Source organism: Setaria viridis, chromosome 9 (genome assembly GCF_005286985.2).
Source record: "Setaria viridis chromosome 9, Setaria_viridis_v4.0, whole genome shotgun sequence".
Taxonomy (NCBI): domain Eukaryota; kingdom Viridiplantae; phylum Streptophyta; class Magnoliopsida; order Poales; family Poaceae; genus Setaria; species Setaria viridis.
The window spans coordinates 8,892,887-8,912,913 of NC_048271.2; the positions used below are offsets into that span (position 1 = coordinate 8,892,887).

The 20,027-nt window shown below is 44.9% G+C and overlaps 3 protein-coding genes, 1 long non-coding RNA gene and 3 other non-coding genes across 7 annotated transcripts; 5 read left to right on the forward strand and 2 right to left on the reverse strand.

Moving 5' to 3' along the window:
• Positions 1-236: 236 nt before the first annotated feature.
• LOC117840604 (uncharacterized) lies at positions 237-1,419 on the reverse strand. The gene has a single exon (XM_034721125.2). It carries the CDS (start codon positions 915-917, stop codon positions 387-389), a length of 531 nt encoding a protein of 176 aa, XP_034577016.1. The 5' UTR covers positions 918-1,419; the 3' UTR covers positions 237-386.
• Positions 1,420-6,809: 5,390 nt separating this feature from the next.
• On the forward strand, positions 6,810-8,072 carry LOC117840852 (exopolygalacturonase). Its single transcript, XM_034721389.2, has one exon. The coding sequence runs from the start codon at positions 6,810-6,812 to the stop codon at positions 8,070-8,072; it is 1,263 nt and encodes a 420-aa protein (XP_034577280.1).
• Positions 8,073-14,488: 6,416 nt separating this feature from the next.
• LOC117841195 (small nucleolar RNA snoR126) lies at positions 14,489-14,583 on the forward strand. The gene has a single exon (XR_004637220.1). It is a non-coding gene; the product is annotated as a small nucleolar RNA snoR126 (small nucleolar RNA).
• A 313-nt stretch (positions 14,584-14,896) lies between these two features.
• Positions 14,897-14,989, forward strand: LOC117841196 (small nucleolar RNA snoR126). Its single transcript, XR_004637221.1, has one exon. It is a non-coding gene; the product is annotated as a small nucleolar RNA snoR126 (small nucleolar RNA).
• Positions 14,990-15,067: 78 nt separating this feature from the next.
• Positions 15,068-15,158, forward strand: LOC117841194 (small nucleolar RNA snoR126). Its single transcript, XR_004637219.1, has one exon. It is a non-coding gene; the product is annotated as a small nucleolar RNA snoR126 (small nucleolar RNA).
• Positions 15,159-16,378: 1,220 nt separating this feature from the next.
• Positions 16,379-18,989, reverse strand: LOC117838897 (growth-regulating factor 9). The gene is made up of 4 exons (XM_034719094.2): positions 18,758-18,989; positions 18,130-18,315; positions 17,459-17,783; positions 16,379-17,163 (listed from the first exon to the last, which is right to left on the reverse strand). The coding sequence occupies exons 1-4, from the start codon at positions 18,987-18,989 to the stop codon at positions 16,608-16,610; spliced, it is 1,299 nt and encodes a 432-aa protein (XP_034574985.1). The 3' UTR covers positions 16,379-16,607.
• Positions 16,940-19,108, forward strand: LOC117838898 (uncharacterized). The gene is made up of 4 exons (XR_004636739.2): positions 16,940-17,079; positions 17,404-17,576; positions 17,660-17,796; positions 18,173-19,108. It is a non-coding gene; the product is annotated as an uncharacterized lncRNA (long non-coding RNA).
• The last annotated feature ends 919 nt before the right edge of the window (positions 19,109-20,027 follow it).

Consider the following 20,027-nt stretch of genomic DNA (forward strand, 5'->3'; position numbering starts at 1 on the left):
ATTTTGGTGGAGTCCGTGGTATTCATACACTATATAAAGCCATGGATCATCATAGAACACCTCCAATCCAAATTTTAAGGACGCCATATGCCATCCAAGGCACTAGGAGGTTCTATCTTTGGAGTACGCCAAGCAATTCCAAATGACTCTTTTTTCGTGAACTTGCTTGTGTGAGCATTTCATTAAAAAAGAAGCAAGAGTTTATTACAACACACATGACCATGCACCAAGGTACATCTATGAATCCGGATATATGTATTTAGAAGTCCAATAAAGACAAACTTTGTATACAATTTCAATAAGAGTGCTAAGTGCTAGTTCAACTTTTCTACCCTAGTGTTTATGGCTTCTTTGGAACAAATTGTTGAGACGCAGGATTGGAAAATTCAATCCTCATCGAGTTCAGGGATCCTAGCAAGCGTCACGACGCACTCCTCCACGGCCCCACACGAAGTCTTGCAAGAGAGCCCGAGCCCACGCAACCCGAGTCCAAGCCCAAGCCCAAGCCCCGCCCACCCAAGCATTTTCTGTGCCCCCTTGCTGTTGCCGCCGCCGTTGTCCGTGCAGGCCAGGTAGGCTGCAAGGAACGGGTCGTCCCGCGGCCTGACGCCGCCACGGCTCCTCCTGCCGCCGCCGCTCTTCCCTGGCTGGGAGACGGCCGGCGCACCCGGCCCTCCTGGCGGTGGCGGCACGCGCAGCCGGTGCGGGCGCGCCGGTACAACAGCCGCGGGCGCAGGCGCCTTCTTGGCGGTCGCCAGCGTCCTCTTGCTGACGGCCTCCGTGCGGGGCGCCCCGGCTGTGGGCTTCTTGGTCTCAGCTGGGCTCTGTTTCGACACCCCCGGCTCCTGCTCCCACGAGAAGGCCACCGTGCCGCCGCCGGACCTCGACGCCGCCACAGCTCCCGGCTTCATGTTCATGCCGCCGTCGTCGTCGGAGTCGGAATGAAACTTCCCTCGAGCTCGATCAATCTCGACAGCAAGAGAACCGAGTGAACACCACTAGCCGACGAGACGAGCCTCTCTGCTACCTATCGCCTCGAGCTCCTCGCAGGACGCAGAGGAAACGCAGAAGGCCAAGCCAACTAGCCAAGAGCAGGGGCTGGAGCAGAGAGGCAAGGTAAGCCACCGGTGCACCTCGCGCCGGCCGGCCGGTCGGTTATCGGAACGCTGGCGCCGTGATCTGCGGGAGCTTTGAGAGATGCGGCGGGTTTCTTGGAGCTTTTATAGCCGCGTGCAGCGGCGGCAGGAGGCGGGCAGGGAGGGCAGGCAGAGGCAGGGCCCTTGATCCGCTGACGCCGACGTGGTTCAGAAGTGGTGGCTTGACCGCCTCCGATGCCCGTCGTTTTCTGTTCTCTGCAAGCGTCGCCGTCGCGTCGGTTCCCTGCTCGCTTTTGCTGATCTGATCTGGGCATGGTTGTGGTGGCTTTTGAGCTCAGTGGCTAACAGACTGCACCGATTCGGCGGCCGGCAGCGGCAGCCGGCAGGCATGCTTGCAGCATCCGTCCTTCTAACGGCCTCCGGTGGCAGCACGGATTTCTTGGATCTATTCTCTTTGGGGGCGTTTCAGTTCGGCACCTGGACGCGTACGTTGGTATCTGTTTCTGCATTTCGGCAGTTCGTTCGGTACACAGTACAGTAGTTCGTTCACACTGGGTATCTATCTATCCGTATCTTCTTGCTACGTTCATAGTACGATGCTAGTAGATACTATATGATGCAGTGAGAACGTGAGATTCCTTCGTTGCAGGGGGGATGGATGCTGCGGTGCTTCTTTGTACTGTTCGGTGTTCGGAGTACCAACGTTTGCGTGTCACGGGGCACACCGCCTGAGAATGGAAGTCTGACGCTCATGACCTGAACGCTAGGCTACAACGCTAGAGTCAAAACGCTAGGGCCGCGACTTCCATGCGTACATGTAGAAATTCGGCAGGCAATGATAAGATTATGGAGACGAATGTCGCGAGCCGAGCTGCCCCAGACCCCAGTGCAATCTGATCGCGGTTTCGCGCACATGTGACGGACGTTAGATCCCAGGCTCCGCTGGCCTAGATATATGTACCTGCTTGCTGACTAGCGTCTCGCAGCTATGTTTGTAGTATGGTCACCTGGCTGTTGCTATTTTCAGACTAGGCTTCACCCTCGTCCTCAGATTTCCGTTCCATTATTGCCTCGCTCTAAAAATGTAGAACCCCCTCAGATCAAGTTTTTCCAAATCAGACTAAAAAAGATTTAGTTCTGTGTTAACAAATAAATGGAGAGCTCACATTGAGTGTTATTTTTGTTCGTTTGAAGATTAAAAAAGTTCGAGGAATCTAACCAACTGATAAACTCAATTCTCTCATTTGGATTTTGATTATGATGCTAGTATGCTTTGTTTACTGAAATATCGATTGTAACTAATAAAATATAATAATCCAGCTGTTGAACAGCTATGAAGTACTTGGATTATTCTTATTTTATATACTCATCGTCTAGAAACTACAATTGGCACAAATATATGACACGTGAAAGAAAACTTGTGTTGGAGGCCTTAAAGTGCTCAAGTGAAATTTGCATTCTCTTTTTTTATAATTTTGTGAAGATTTTGCTTCAGACATACCAATATAGTGCATAATTAATTAAGGCGATGTCACACTAAAAGCAGTCATATATTGCCGAAGAAGAATTTCCTCCATTTTTTCTTAATATTATATACAATCTTGGAGTTATGACCTATATGGTTTTTTAATTAGTTGAGCAGAAAGAAGAGCGAGGAAGTGGCAAGTTACGCTTTCGCTAGGCCACTCGAAGCTTTTAGCCGCAGCACTGGTGATCCTAACTGCCCGATCTCCATGCCACGGCACACGTGCACACGTAGTTACGGACAAGTATATTAGTATTGTCTAATAAGTGATCTCTTGACACGTAATAATCTTGAGTCGACTTAACAAATAACTTGTACAATGGGTTGTCTTTTTAAGTTGTCTCATAGTAATTCTATTTTCTTAATTTGTGTATAAAAAAAGAAATATTATGAGTTGCACAACTCGTACAATGGGGGAGTAATTGTTTCATAGTCCTAAAATCTAACCTATGAGGTGGATGTTTCATGAAACAATGACCTCTTTCTCTCTCCTCACCCTCTCTCCTCCACATTAGCAAAAATCCTATGTGGCATTGCATTGCATGAGACGACCTATAAGACTGCTGAGGTGTAGCAATGTACTTGCCCTAAGAGCAACTCCAACAGAATATCCACTATTAACTCTCCATTTGACTCTCTATCCAAATTGGTAAAATGATTCCTCTCCTTATTGAGTTGCTCATTCCAACAGACTATCCATTTCCCACTCTCCAAATCCTAATAGCTAGTTTCCTCTCTAAAAATCTACACTCTCCATCCACTCCAATAGCCTCTCCATTTCGCACTACAACAGACTCTCCATTTTGCACATTTGGCAAGACAAACTTGCTTGCCAAGTTTGGAGAGTGTGGGGAAGTATTTGGCAAGCCAGATGGGATGGCCATCAAGATAGCAACTATGTTGGATCGTGATTTTCTAGCAGACTTGCCAAATTTTGGCTTGGAGAGGAAGATGACAATGCCGTTAGAGTTGATCTAAAGGGTTGTTGGAACAAACTTGTATTAGTTTAATCCAGGAAAAGTCCACAAAGGTGCTAAGAAATTAAAGGCACCAAAATAACATGCTTATTTATTATGGATTATTCTGGTGATTTTGTGGAAGTGTGTAGATGTAAAAGTGCGCAAATAGATTATATCCTTCACCCTCTATTGGAGGTAGTTAGCACCAGTTTGAACTGTAAGCACACGGATCAGTTATAACTTTTCCCTCAGAGTATTCCCCAAAGTTTATCAATCCGTGGTAACAAGGTCACAAGCTCTAAATTAACTATGCATCGGAAAACATGATTCATGTTGCAAGGTGATTGTGAATAAACATGAAGCATTAGTAGATATGAACAAGAGGTAACTCGTCTAGAACAAAGCCTAGACTATGCATATGTTGTAGCTCTAGCTAGATGGCAAGCAAAACATGGTTCTCATTCAAAGCATCTTTAAACCACCACCTCTAGTCTGACTCCCCAAAACCCCTACCTTATACGGTGTCAGACTCTGTCACGATCCTACCTATTAGCGTAGGCAGTCTAAGGGCATGAACATAAAGCATATGTCTAGCTGTTATGTAGATCAGACATGCAATTTTAGTCACCATGACTACAAGAACACCCTATGCAATCTACTGTGTTAATAGATTGGAATAAGCAAACTCATAGCAGTAGAAATCATAGAAGGAGGTATATGGATCGCTATTGAATCAGAACTCATCTATTACTTCACCATAAATGATTGTTCATCACAAAATCTCCACCGAAGTCATACCCACGACTTGTGAATCCTACCTCCAGAATACTAGCGTGGATCTTCCTCGCAGGGTGATCACGCCGGCCAAAACCTACCCTAAGTTAGCCTCCGAACAACTGCACGGCCATCAGCTCTTTGTAGATGGTTTTCCCTCAAGTTTCTCGGCTTCTTCTATGAATGTATTTGTGGGGTGCCGATGGAGAATGGGTATTTATACCCTGGAGAGGCCGTAGTCCAAATGGGAAGTCGAATGGGTGAAGCAAAGACCCTAGCCGATCAGCTTGGGTGGGTCCAGGCTGATCAGCCTGGCCCTTCCTTTTGTCCTCTTGCATCCTCCTTCGTCTCCAAGTCTTCTTTGATATTCTAAGATTTTATTTTCACTTGTATGTGGGTTTGGCTTGATGATAACCTTAGGATAAGATTGGATCTTGATAACCTTCCAAAGTGTTGTTTGCTTCATCTTGATCATGAGATCAACTTGCCTTAATTATCTTCTGAAACTTAGCCATTAAGTCTTCCTGTAGGAATGCTCGCTGAAGATGAGCATGAATGGGCGCCATAGTACCCTAGGCCGATCGGCTTGGGCTCCATAGGCATCTGGCCTTTGTCTTTATGTGGGTTGCTGTTGGTTCTGGGCCTCATCCAATTATGGTCCAATATAGTCTTATTTCTTGCGAAAACAGAACATCCTCCAAAATGCAAGGCATATACGAAAAAAACCCGATTATTAGGTATGATCGATGTTAGTGATGTCATTTGTATTTCAATATTGAAGATAAATAGGGGTAAAAGTGTGTCATTAACGAGTGCCCACACCCTCCTAGAAAAGAGCAATTTTATAGAAAAGCTCTAAACAAAGTTAGGGTAATGAAAGGCTAAGTTTGTGCATGGCATGTTTTTCACTAGGCACATCGTGTTGCTTACGAATTATATTCCGATATGTGAACGGCGGTTGAGTTAGTTAGATGGTCGTAATAGTACTACTCAGGTCCTGGGTTCGACTCACCATGGGAGCGAATTTCAAGCTGGAGTTAGAAAATCCCTTCGTCTGTCACCGCACCAAAACACAGGTCAATGCTTAGCCTAAGTTGCAGCTGTGGTTGGTTTGAGCCCTCCTACCTGAAGTAGTTGCAATGGTCACCAACCCAGTGGTAGTCTCACAATGGGTTACGGGCCCATGTATGAGGGTGGGGCAGAGGTTTGATGTTTTTTCTCAACCTGCATGAGAAGGTCCTTCTCTTAGAAAAACTCTAGGGTTATCTTACCCCGCAGGTCAAGTTTTTTTGAATTATATTCCGGTATGAATAATTGAAGATAATAAATTTAATACTACTATGATTTAATTTCAATATTTTTGCAAGTAGCAACATAACAATTGATGGTGCCAACCAATTAATGATTAAATATTATATTGTGAAAGAAAATCCTAGGATTAAGTCATTATGCTTGAGGAGCACTAAGTAAAATACTAGCAAAACAACTTGCTGAAGTTTATCTATTTACACTAAATTGGCATGGGTTTGTGGATGGTCTACTTTAGTCTCAATCTGAGAATATCGGCAGTATGGGTAACTCCTAAATAAGTTAATAAGTGTTCTATTAAGGTATTAATTGTAGTGAATGTGCTAAATGGCGTTCAAGTAGTGATTAATGACCACTGATGACATATCGATCTGGTCTTACTATTATATTGAGTGTGAATATTAGTTTAAAGCGAATATAAGTGATGAGTTAGCTATTCGCATCGTTGTGATCGAAAGGCACCCTAAGGATGTTTTTGGAGTTGGCCTTGGCTCCACAGCTCTCTCTCTCTACATAGATATATGAGTTGAAGGGATGCTCCATGCAATCTAAACTTTAATCTCATCGTTAGCCTAAATTCTAATCAATTAGAATACTGCAGGGGTTACAAGTACGACTACACTTCTGAGGCAGTTCATCTATTTTGAGTCTTTCATCAGGAAGGATCATCCGGATCCTAATTCGGTGAAGACCAAGTGTTGATTCACCTATATATCACCTCGTACTACGACTACAGAGGCAGTCATGGCGTTGCAAGGCCGTCACTAAGCATGGTCTTAAAGGTTGTCGACATGTAGAATAGGCACCGTTGGATTTGGATGTACAGAAAATAAAGAGTAAAAATGAGTGCGAACTAGAACAAAAATAACACTCGATGTGAGCTCTCCATTTATTTGTTAACACAGGGACTAAACCTTTTTTAGTCTGGTTTGGAAAAACTTGGTCTTAGGGGCTTCTACATTTTTAGAGCGAGGCAATAATGGAACGAAAACCTGAGGACGAGGGTGAAGCCTAGTCTAAAAATAGCAATGGCCAGGTGACCATGCTGCAAACATAGTTGCGAGACGCCAGTCAGCAGCAGGTATATATATATAGGTGAGCGAAGCTATGAGTGAGCAAGACACACACAAACTAAACGTATTCAAAATGGCCTTCACCACCAAAAACGCCATGAGAGCCCTCTTCCTCCTTGCGCTAGTGTTCACCGCGCAAGCCGGAAAGGCGGCGCCGGCGGCGTCGAAGGACGCTAAGGCGGCGGACGATAGCGCGGCGAAGGGAGGAGGGTCGTGTCCCAGCGGGTCGTGCGACATCACCAAGCTGGGCGCGTCCGGTAATGGCAAGACGGACAGCACCAAGGCGCTAGAGGAGGCATGGGCGTCGGCATGCGGCGGCACCGGGAAGAACACGATCATGATCCCCAAGGGCGACTACCTGGTTGGCCCGCTCAACTTCACGGGCCCGTGCAAGGGTGATGTGACCATCCAGGTGGACGGCAACCTGCTGGCGTCCACGGACCTGAGCCTGTACAAGGGCAACTGGATCGAGATCCTGCGCGTGGACAACCTGGTGATCACCGGCAAGGGCAAACTTGACGGGCAGGGCTCCGCCGTGTGGAGCAAGAATGCCTGTGCCAAGAAGTACGACTGTAAGATCCTGCCCAACTCGTTGGTGCTGGACTACGTGAACAACGGCGAGGTGTCCGGCATCACGCTGCTCAACTCCAAGTTCTTCCACATGAACGTGTTCCAGTGCAAGGACCTGGTGATCAAGGACGTGACGGTGACAGCGCCGGGTGACAGCCCCAACACGGACGGCATCCACATGGGCGACTCGACCGGGATCAGCATCGTTAACACGGTCATCGGCGTCGGCGACGACTGCATCTCCATCGGCCCGGGGAGCACCAAGGTCAACATCACCGGCGTCACCTGCGGCCCGGGGCACGGCATCAGCATCGGCAGCCTGGGGCGGTACAAGGACGAGAAGGACGTGACAGACATCACCGTCAAGGACTGCACGCTCAAGAAGTCCAGCAACGGCCTCCGGATCAAGGCGTACGAGGACGCCGCGTCCGTGCTCACTGCCTCCAAGATCCACTACGAGAACATCAAGATGGAGGATGCTGGGAACCCCATCATCATCGACATGAAGTATTGCCCCAACAAGATCTGCACCAGCAGCGGCGCCTCCAAGGTCACCGTCAAGGACGTCTCCTTCAAGAACATCACCGGCACCTCCTCCACCCCCGAGGCCGTCAGCCTGCTCTGCTCCGACAAGATCCCCTGCAGCGGCGTCACCATGGACAACGTCAAGGTCGAGTACAGCGGCACCAACAACAAGACCATGGCTGTCTGCAAGAACGCCAAGGTCACCACCACCGCATCCCTCAAGGAGCTCGCATGCGCATGATGAACGATATGGTCCGTCCATCCTCCATTGCCATCCATTTCAATCAATTCAATTCTTTGGATACATGGTAACTAGTAAACTATAAACAGCAGATCGAGCAAATCCGGCCTAGGTATTCTTCTGCTTTATTTTCTTGCTTGATTCCTCCCTCAGGCAAGAGAGACATGGAATAACAATGTTTGCCACACTAACAATGTGTAAAGCACTGATGATCCAGTCACGCCGGTCTTTTCATTTTCTGTGTTTTTTGTTTTATTTTCTTTTTGGTAGGTTAGACATAACGCTATGTAAAACTAGTGCTTGTGAGTCATCAATGAATGGACGAAACGGTGACCACATTCTACAAGAAGTTTTTGGCCTATAATTTCCATGTTCTCTTGCGAACTGTTGCTCAGAATAGTTTAAGAGGGTGTTTGGCAGCACTCCACCTTCCAAAAACCATCTTCACTCCACCAGCTCCATACTTTCCCAGCTCCACTCCATAAACTCCAAAAATCCATGGAGTTGTTGTACGCGTTTGGCTGTTTTTAGTGCTCCAACTCCAGAAACACAAGGATTTGGTGGGAAAGTTCTATTTTTCCCATGGTGGATAGCTGGTTCTATTTTTAGCATTGTGGAGAGTTCTTTTTTTGTTTTTGACGCCGCCCTGGCCAACACGGCCACGGCCTTGGCCGCCACCCCTGCTCATGCCCAACTTCCGGCGTCGAACTTCCTGCCCCTGGATCGCGCCTTCTTCCTGGCCCATGGCCGCGCCCAAGGGCCTGCGACCGCCGGTGCCCAGGACCGCAACGCCGTCTTCATGCGCATCCACACTGCCCGTGGCCGCAACACCCAAACTTCCCCGACTGGCGGCACCTAGGAACGCTGCGCCGCCCAAATTACCCCTAGCCACGCTGCACAAATTTCCTAGGCCGTCGGCGCCAAGGACCACAATGCTGTCTTTATGCGCGTCCACGGCGCCCCTGGCCGTGGTGCCCAGGACCGCTACGCCACCCAAATTTCCCCTGGCCACGCCGCCCAAAATGGATCCGTGAGGATGAGCTGAGGAAGAAATCGGAGAAATCGGCGGAGGAGCTTGCCGTCGCTGTCCATCTCGCCGGGAAAGACCGGCGGCAGCGGCCCAAGGAGGAAGGGTGGCGCTAGGTTTCTGCACGGCGGCGGGAGAGAAGCAACGGTGGGAAAGAGAAGCGACGAACGTGGGAAAGAGAAGCGCGACGGTCTGTTCTTTTTTTTAGATCGGACCGATACTGTGTAATCGGTGGCAATGGAGGTAAATACCCACCAACTCCACGAGGAGGTCTGAAAAGTGGATTTTTGGAGCACCCCTTGAGGTACTCCACCAAAAACATGGATCTGCCCCCCTGCTCCACCTTTTTCCTTGAGTCAGAGTTGCTGGAGCTAGACACGTTTGGCTGGAAAATTTTTGAAGTTGGTGGAGTGGAGCAATTTTTTCTAGGGTGGAGTGCTGCCAAACACCCCTAACTTATATTAAAAAATAATCGAAGATAATATATATTTCAAATTTGAAGTTTGATCTATGTTTACTATTCCCTTTTTTAAATGACACTTTGATAATAATGAAGATAATATATATTTCAAATTTGGCGCGCCATGTTTATTTAAAATCTTGTGGGAAACGTAAATTACAAATATAACGGGAAATGAAAAATTACAAAAATGACGTAAAATGAAAAATTACAAATATGTGAAATGAAAACTCCAAATATGGTTTTCCCTCGGGCTCTTTGACAAAATCGGCCTGGCTATATGATTTTCAAAGAAAATACCACGAGGAATCTCATCATATTTTTACATATGCTATGAGCAAACATTGAAAAGTTGATAAACCTATCAAGTAGCACGTGGAGGATGAAATTAACACTATGCACTAATATATTACTTGCCCAAATAATGCAACTATTACATGTTTCAATGGAGCAACACATCTACATCTTTTAATTAGGATGGATTTTTTTTATACAAAAGTACATGGGATGTTCTGTAATAGTAATAGCATATGATAAATACCTCATTTGGATTTTCGCATGTAGCAACGCACGAGCACTTTTACTAGTACAAACAAAACAAAACAAGAACAATAAGATATTGCCACTAAATTTCACCTCACATATACATTGGACTTACAAAACAATACAACTTCTTCAATTTATTTGATCTGAGCAAAAATTAATACATCCTAAAAAAATACAACTAATGAAAAGATATTACACTTAACATACAATATTGATACAGGATACTTAAAAACAATATTTCAAAGTACAAAAATGAAACAGACAAATATATTGTTGGGAAATCCCTAAACCTAAGGAATTATTGTGGGCTCATGCCAAATACACTCCTAGAAGGTCAAGGCTATATAAAGTAATTAACGTGTACTTATCTATAAAGATCAAAAGAGAATAAGTTCTATCTACATTGTCTCCTATGTGCTAATCTAGGGGGGTTATTGAAAAGGGATACAGATGATCTTCTACGTCTTCCCCACGCCTTATCAGCTGCCAGAGGGAGTGGAACAGCGATCGCAATTGCACCGTTTGTTGATACATATTTAGCGTGCTCGGCACAGTTGGCTGCAGCTGTGCTGCTGCAGCAGCTGGGCCACAGCCGGTGTTCTAATTAGTAGCAGCTGCGGTGGCAGCCCACTGCTACTAAAAAAAGCCTGTTTCTGTAGACGTGAAATCGGGCCCCAAGTCTCGGTAAACAAATACGTGCTGACGATTGGATCCAAGGGAATTGCACGTTATCTATTGTCGATTGACTTGGAATTTCAGCTTCGCTTCTGTGTTTGCCAAAGTATTTGGCTGGAAAAGGTCACAAATGCAGATACACGTACGTACCCTAAGGCCAGATTTGCAGCCTGCTCTGCGCAGAGTAGGTTCACCTGAAAGTGACATTAGCTTGTTTGTTTGGCTAGGCGCTAGCTTAATCGCAAGCACCAGTATTATTCCGATCGATCCGTTAAATTTGCATAGATCTCCAGAGTCCAACCAAACTTGATTCCCGCAACTTGCCTAGAGTTACTGGCAAGTGAATCCAATTTCAGACTAGCTAGCTAGTAGATGCTTAACGTGGCAAGCAAATCTAACGATCTGTGACATGTAAATCTAGCTCGTCGTTTTCTGGCCTGCTCGATCTAGAAGCTGAAGTCCCCACGGGCTGGAATTCTACTCCATTTCCTCACCATTCTTACTCCGCGGCTGGGGAATTAATTAATAGTATTGGTTTTCTCCGATTTGGTAAGAAACGTATTTAATCATCGTGCAGCCCATGAACATGATAGATGATGTGTTCCTAAGGACACAAGAAGAACGGCAGGTATTTGACACGTCTACTCGTGCAAAACTAGTGTAATTATATCTCACATATATTTTTTCATGATTTCCTTATATTATTTGTTTGATTTTTTAGAGGAATTTTATCATTTGTTTGTCAAAGCTTGTTTTGCGAATGAAAAAGTTCAGATTACTCCCTCAAGTATAGCGAAAGTCCAAATAATCCCCTAAACTATATCTTGGTTCAATTTACCCCTTAAACTATGCTATTTGGTTCAACTTACTCGATAATACAATTTGTCATTTTGTTTCTCCATACACAAGTTGAATTTTAATTTGAGAGTAATACAATTTGTCATTTTGTTTCTTCATACACAAGTTGAATTTTAATTTGAGACTTTGCAGGGTAGTGCCCATCATAATCTATATTATAAAAATATTTTATGAATTTTTCATCATTATTTTTTATATCATTTTGTATCTCAAGGATACAATAAATATCCTACTCTATCAAAATAATGATAAAAAATTCATGATATATATTTCTAACATGTCTTATGATGTTTGCTATCTTCTTGCAAAATTTGAACTTAAGACTTTACTTGTGCACAGAGAAAAAAAACAAATTGCGTTAAAGGGTAAATTGAACCAAATGATATAGTTTAGGAGTAAATGGAACTAAAAAATACTTTAGCGGTAATCCAAACTTTGGTTATAATTGAGAGGAGTATTTTGAACTTTTGCGAATGGGGTATGATATGCCCAAAAATGATCAAATAAAGGGCCTCCTAGATCAGTCAATCCAGTTGGGACGAATTGTCAAACGGGTCGCTTGAAGCCATGGTCTTTACTGCATCAGAAATAATCTGAAACCTGATCACGGGAGATGGCATGACGTCGTCACGTTACACGGTTCCCCTTGCCCTCGCACTGCCAGGTGGACGGCTATATAACACAGGCAGGCAGGACCCATCAGAAACCATACGATTTCTGTTGCCTTCTCCAATCGGCACCAATTCGAAGATCCCCTTGCAGCGGATCCCTCTCGATTCCTCGCCCAATTCTGTTCCTGAAATGAATCTGCAATTTTGTTCGATCATTTGTTTGCAAGTCTTCCTACATTTTCTCGATCGTTTAGCTCCCTTTTTTCTGGATGATTTTCTGAAAGTGAGTTCGGCCACATCCACGAGCCGTGGCATCCAGTTTCGATGGCCGCGGCTCCCATGCCCCAATGCTCCCAGATCGATCCGATCCGAGGTTTACATAGCCTGTGCCCGGCGAAAATATGGGCTCGTCAGGGTATACGCGCCTCGCACATGCGTCTCTCGCTTTTCACTTCTTCTCCTGTGTTCTTCATCCGATTCTGCGGTTGTCTCCGTCACTTGGGTTTTTTGGCAGGTGTACGTATCTTTTTGTTAACCACCGTGCTTTAGATCTCGTGGTGCTGTTCATCGTCACACCGTCACGTATTGGGTATGGATTTATCTGCACGAGATTCGTAGTCTTTTCCTAATGCGGATAATCTGAGTTGGTGGTCACTGGCCACTTCCCTCCTGGCCCTTTTATAGATTATAGGATTTTCGGTTTTCAAAGGTTCTGCTTTTCTTGCAACTGGATGCGTTTTAGCATCTTCTGCCTCATGATCACGACAGAGACGCAGATACATGCGGGCGATCCTGATCCAAGCATCCAACTGCCGGATAACCTCAACAAAATCTGAAGTTTGTCGTCTGCCTCAGCACACGACAAATTCTGAAAATAAACCATTGCTTGAATTTTCTTCCTGTGCATGGCATAAAATTCTGAAAATAACCGTTGCTTGAATTTCTGATTTCTTGGTGCATTCGGAAGGAGCGTAATAACCGAGTTTTTAGCAGATCGTCGCCAAGGCAGCCACACCAGCTGGCTCAACAGATTTCAGAAGAAGCGCTCCTGTGGTGTGCTAAGGCCCTGTCAGCGTTTGCCTGTCCACATGCAGCTGGCTCAGCCCTAGATCTTTCTTACTTTGTTTTCTTTCTCTAGTTGTGTTGAGTCTCCACCTAGATATCTAAGAAGTGAAATCTTGTGCCGTGTGCAAGAGCCCGATTGACCCGTGTTGTAATGTTCTGACGTTCTATTTCTTCTTAATACAAAGATACAACTCTCCTGCATATTTTAGAAAAGATACAGCTCTCCTGCGTATTTTAGAAAAAAACCGTTGCTTAAATTTTCAAATACATAGCATATTATGCCTCGTAGAATGCACACCTGCATAGGCGTTCGTGACCCCTCTGTTTTGCCACGAATTCTAACAGACAGAGAGCTGAGTTGGCTCGCAAAATCTTCGATATTACCAAAATTTGGCACATTTTAGTATTTGACTCGCAGCTGCAAAATTCTTCGCGTGAGAGTAAAATGGTTATGATGTTACAGTTGTCTCCAGTTTATTGCAATTACAAATTGCTGCGGGGGCCTTAAATGTAGTAGAAACAAGATGTGTACTTGTATATAGTCTATAAAAGGAAATCGGTCGCGTTAAGTGAAACAAAAAAGGAAATCAGGAACCAAGAAGTGTAGCTGTCGGCCCTGTTGGGCTGCATATGTTAACAGCCCAAATTCAAATTCACAACAGGGCCGCATATGTTAACAGCCCAAATTCGAATTCACCAAGCCCAGCAATTGAGGTAGCAGTTAGGTTACAAGTTCCAGAAGCTTCTCGATAGCATAAACCCTAGATCCCCAAATCTCTCTTAATTCCACCGAAGAACACACGCGCATGTCGGCCGCCTTATCAATTCAGACAGCTCTCTGCTCGTTGCCCTCTCTATAGATATCTGGGAGTTTGAGCTCAGTTCTCGTGTCCTCAATCGTGTTTTCGTTTTCTTTTTCACTCCAGTTGGTTCTCATGTAATTATTTGCATAACCGATTTATTCATGGGAGCTTGGTCATTTCCGCGAGCTGTGGCTTTCAGATTTGATGGCCATGGCGATTCCTTCGTCCAATCGCTCCCAGATTGATTTGGGGCTCTAATAGCCGCGGCCCGAGTAAACGATGGGCTTGCGGTTACGCACCCTCGCACATCCATTTTTTTGTTTTCAGTGTTATTTGGGATTTGGTGGTGAGCATATGCGGTTGCTGCTGCGTGGCTGTGACGACAAAAGGATATTTTGTTCATTCTGATTCTTAATGCCAATTAAGGACCAATCGTGATGACCTTATTTGTGCGTGTCTGAGCCGATGCTGTGCAGCGCCCATGTTCGCCAAGCTGTTTCTGTTTCTTTTTCCCCGCCTATCTTTATTCCTGCTGAAGTGCTGATTACTGCTTGCAGAGGCAGTTTATTGTCTCATCTATGTGCCCTCCAACTTCTTGCGCTGTACTGAGGATTACACACTATTGTTCATTCGGGTTTGGTAATTGGATGGCTATTAATTCAGGATGCAAATAGACTTGAATTTCTAGCTGACAGGCTAAATGGCAAAGGGACATATATCCTCTTGTATTTCTGTGTGTCAGCTTTGGTTTCTTAGTAGTGTCTTTGGCTGTTCTTGCGTGGCTTGGATGACAACAACATACGTTTCTCGATCCTGATACTTGATGTGTTCAAGGACCAAACTTTGATGACCTTTGTGCGTGTCTGAGCCTGTGCAAATGCATGCTTTCCTTGTTTACTTTCCTAAGATATGGTCTTGTACTCTTTTTATGCTTTCCTCGTGCATCCGTGTGGCTGTGATGACAAGAACATACATTTCTCGATGCTGAGACTTGATTGTTCAAGGACCAAATTTGATGAGCTATGTGCGTGTCTGAGCCAGTGCACCTTTATTCTGTGTGAAAGGTACATCCTTATTTGTTGTCCATGGTGTATTTGAGTTTCCTTCCACGCCGAACTTGGGCTCGGTTATGTTTTCCTGATTCACTTGTGGTGTATGCTAGTGGCTGCTTGTTTATTGTGACTTTTTGGGGAGTTTGAAAACTGGAGCAGGTTGCTCCGTTCCACTTCGTCACACTGTTCTGAATGAAGATATCAGTATGACACTATCAACTACCTAGGTTATGGAAAACTTGTAGCATCAAACCATTGAGACATGACTTTCATTTTTAGGTAGAATAACTGTTGAAAAGAAATTATCCTTACAACCTGAAGTTCTGAAATACCTCTGAAGATAACTATGTGACTGCAGTAGACAGTTTATGGCTTATCAAAGGGTTTCCTACCACTTATAGCATATAGCTGATCGTTAATCTTATAGTACAGCCCATGAGGATGCCAAGTAACCGAATGTCTGTATATACCATATAGTTTCTCTCCACCTGTTTAATCTACAATATGTTAGTTTATGAGAAAAATGCGCAAAAGTTCAGTAGTTCCTTTATCTCAAAAAAGTTCAGTAGTTCCTTGGAACTGTTGATATTAGAGCTGTTTCTTTGAACAATTTCCCATTGCACTAAAGTGGATCTTTGAAGCTTCTTCTGAATTGGAGTAGACTGTTCTGCTCCACTTCGTAAGTCTTGTATTATCGTCATGCCACAATCATAAATACTTTCATCACTGTTCTGAATTGTCAGATCAGGATGAGCAAAGTAGGTCGTGGAAAGCAATATCTTTCTAGCATTGAATTGTCATACATGAATTTCGTATGTTGGGATTATCTCCCGTAAAGAACTATGTGTTTAGAACCCTGCAGGATTGGTCTTGGAATATGCGATCTAAAGTTCTCAAATACCTTGTGAAGTTATTACGAAATGAATGTTAACTATGTGATTGCAGTAGATAGTTTGGGACTTAGGGTTTCCTACCTCTGGTACTCTGTTATGACTGACCACTCTAATCCTACGGTGCTCTTGAGAAGGTCAAATAACCTTAGTGCCTGCAATCACCTAATAGGTAGCTTCATCATTTTAATGTATCGTATATTAGTTTATGAGAAAAATGCGCAGAAGTTCAGAAGTCCTTTTGAACCTTTCCAATTAGAGCTGTTTCTTCAAGTTAGGTCAAAGTGAATATCTGAAGCTTCTTCTGTAAGTCAAACCATTAAGCAGCTAACTAAGCAAGATATAATCTGTTGTAAAACTAGTTTAAGATACAGCCAGACTCAGAAGCACAGATAATTTAACTTGCTGAATACTACAAAAACGAAATGAAAAAGAGAGATAGCGAGCATGCATGGGACAAACATCGAGGTCATCTCAACCTTCTTTTCTGAGCATTTCTTAGCTTTCATGGTGAGATATCTATGTCAAGCTCTTCAAGGATTGAGGAATCATGGTGCGTGGTCAAGATTCAATAACCAACCATATGACCTTGAGTCACACTTTTTGTTTGAGTCGTTGCTGTTCTTGGAGTTTGTTAAGATCTCGCCCAGAGGTCCACCTTGAGGCATCTCCCAAGAACTTGAGATGCAATCCGCCTGCACTTGTGTCATGTTAGGTGTAAGGCAGGTTGTCCGTGGACCTTCTGCGGAGTGGTAGAAAGTCGATGAAACTAGCATGGAATCAGAATATTTGTTTTTCTCAGACTCCATGTTCTCATTCTTAGCCAGGCTGAAGTTTTGAAGAACTGATTGGAGGGATTCAGCATCATGCAGCTGTGTGGAGGAAATGCTCTTTTGGCTGTGCTTGTTGATGCTTTCCCAGGCTTTCAATATTGTGTCTGAGGAGATCGACGCATTATCCACTGCAGGGCTGAACTTATCTGGTTTATTATGCTGCTTCAGTTGAGAGAGCAGGGACAAGGTGGGTTGTCGATTTGTAGATTTTATCAGTGGAGTATTGTTGTCTTCTGTTTGTTGGTTTGCTTTCTCTTTGCTCAACATTGTCCTGCATTGAGGTTTTCAAATGGAAATTGTTATGATTGCCAAGTGCCAACTAAAACAAAATAAGCTCGAGTTTATAACATAATGCAGTATTTCATAATGTGACATTGTTGACACTTTTCTTCATTTTAGCTTCTTTTGCTAAAGCAGTCACTGACAAATTTTTTTTGTTAAAATGGATCTAAAATCTTAAAAAGTTCTAGTAATACGATGCACAAGTAATAAATAGGACTTCATTGTTCAGATTGTGATGCTGAAGTAGTTCTGCTTCGTACAAGGAGATGAATGAGGACATATACCTGTTTAAACTATCAGTCCAATAGCTGACAGTGCCTGGCTTCGAGTCATTAACTTTTGCCTTCTTCAAGCTACCTTGTGACACAGCACAGGGCAATGAGCCAGCAGCAGCAGCAGCAGGTGTGTCCTTGGCGGTCTTTTTAGGTTGGTTTTCCACAGGCTTTCTTGAACGGTGACGGTTTCTGTTGATGTGCCGCTCACAGTACTTGTGATCAGCCATTGCCTCCTTCGAGCATCGCCATTTCTTTCCATCTGTCCGACGGCATCTTCCAGGTTCTGGATCAGAGTCTGCATTGGTGTAGCCTTGATAGAGAGGTCTCCAGCTCACTGCATTAGAGAAGTATGTGTATGTCAAGCTTTGATTCCATTTATATCCAAAACAATACTATGGTTATCCTTTATGGCATTATGACTTGTTTGCTTACAAACTGATGGAAGTATGGTTGAAAGTAATACATATCCTTGTAACTCCATGACATGCCTACGTTGGATTTGATGATTGATAGTTTCAGATATTATCACAGTTACAGATATTTTTATTCAACATGTAACACTGCAAAGGCATCCATTTGTGCAAAGTAATATTTTTCTTCTGTATTGGTTTATTGAAAGTGCTAATAGTTTTGAAGTACTAGTAAAGAAAACTTAGTGATCTGTTTCAGAATATGCACACCTCTGTTGGATGATCTGAAGCTTTTGCTGATTGAAATGAGCAGGCTGGAAGGTATGGGGGCTTTTGCATGGAGATACTTGTATATCAGAGCCTGGTGCTCCAGCTCCATCCACTGCGAGGGAGTAAAGGGCCTCTTGGTCCTGGATAGCAGGAAAGCCTGCTCATTTGGCCTTCCAAAATCCACGCCTAGATGATGATGAAACAAGGAGAATATTGAGTCTGACGAAATCTGAAATGCTGAAGCAAGCAGCAACCTTATCTCCAGAGACGTGCATGGTGAAGGGAGTGCCAAGACAAAGTGTAAAGGTGAAAAAGCAGACGAAATGTTACGGGCAGCCTTGGCTGGGGGCTTGAGGGGCCCAGCGAGCGGTGTAGCGTTGTGCAAATCCCTATGGCTGCTAGGCTAGGCCCCTCCATAGCATTCATGAGAGCTCATCAAGTTCCATGAATGCTGCACCCCTGTTCTCCTTTTGACTTTTGCTTTTCTTTTGAACATTGCAACAGAAAAAAAAATGGCAATAGTTCTTCTCTCTACCATGATTTGCAGATAACATATCCAATAACATATCCAAGAAGGAATGGACAAGAGGGAAGGCTGTGTTGGCAGTTGCTGATGAGGCATCCAAACCTGAGGGCAATGCGTGAGCAGCCTTGGAGAACCTGAGCATCTTCTGCTCGTCAAGGAAGGGCGAGGGGTAGGAAGCAGCGGCCGCAGCAGCCTGGGTGAGGCCTGCTCGCTTGAGAAGACCCAGGTCGCTCTCCCTGAGCGATGGCGCGGTGACGGCGACGCCTTGTTGCATCCCCATCACATCTCCGAGCTCCATGGCCGCAGCACCAGCAGCACAAAACCCGGCACTCATTTGGGGGAGTAGGAGAAGAGGCTGATGTGAGAGAGTGGAAGAAGGGTGGTGTGCATTGTTGGGGACAGCCTGGTTGGATTTGAGGATGTTGGAGAGGGGGGAAGAGAGAGAGAAGGTGGGTGTGCTTTTCTGGTGGGAGGCAGGGTATGTGTGGTGGCTCTTTGGGGGACTAGGGGGTGGCCCTTAAATAGCACCAGTCCTATCATTCATTCTTTGGGCTTTCAGATACGTTTTTCCAGATTTCCTTTTGAGAATTTTTTCAGCTCAACGCCCCAACAAATGTTTCCTACTGCTAGGGTTTTTTATGACCGCCAGGCGAGTACCACGGCCGGTGTAGCAGTGAGTTGTTAAGGCAGGATCTCAATCCACATCCAATGGTACCATGATCAAAACAGGACGGCCCTACCCTACGGCCCTGCCTTTTGAAGTGGTCTGTGTTTTCTTGCGAGGCCATTGGTTTGGGCGGGTCGATTGGTGATGCTGCGTAGTAGTACTCGCTTGAAACTTGAAGGAAAAGGAGTGATGTGCCTGCCACTGTTGCAGGATAATGGGTCAAATTGATTGGAGCAATTACGTGTGCTGTGGTGTGGGTAGGGCCGGTAAACTACCATGCGTGTGGGGGCGTGGTACGTGCGCGAGTAATTTCTATGAGCTAGTACCGGTACTTCTACTTGAATAAGTAGACGGCTTTTGTATCCTTGCAGGTAAATATGAGGAAGTAAATGGCCGGGCTTCATCCATGTGACGGCCGCAGGACGCACAGGGAAATGTGACGCTCACACGCCGTAAACTGGGGCATTGACTGTCTCTAGCCTCTAGCCAAGTAGAGAGGGTGATAGAAAGAAACCTTTACAAGCATTTATCCAAAAAGCATGCATATATTTGGAGAGTCTTCCTTGGGCGCCAACTTTGTTTATTTTAAATTCACTGTAGTAGTCGTCTTCGTAGGCGGGTGCACCGTGCACGAGTGCGGTGTGCATGTCGGGTCTGGAGGTGTGTGCGTCGTTTCCCTTGTAATGCGGACATACTATCAACAAA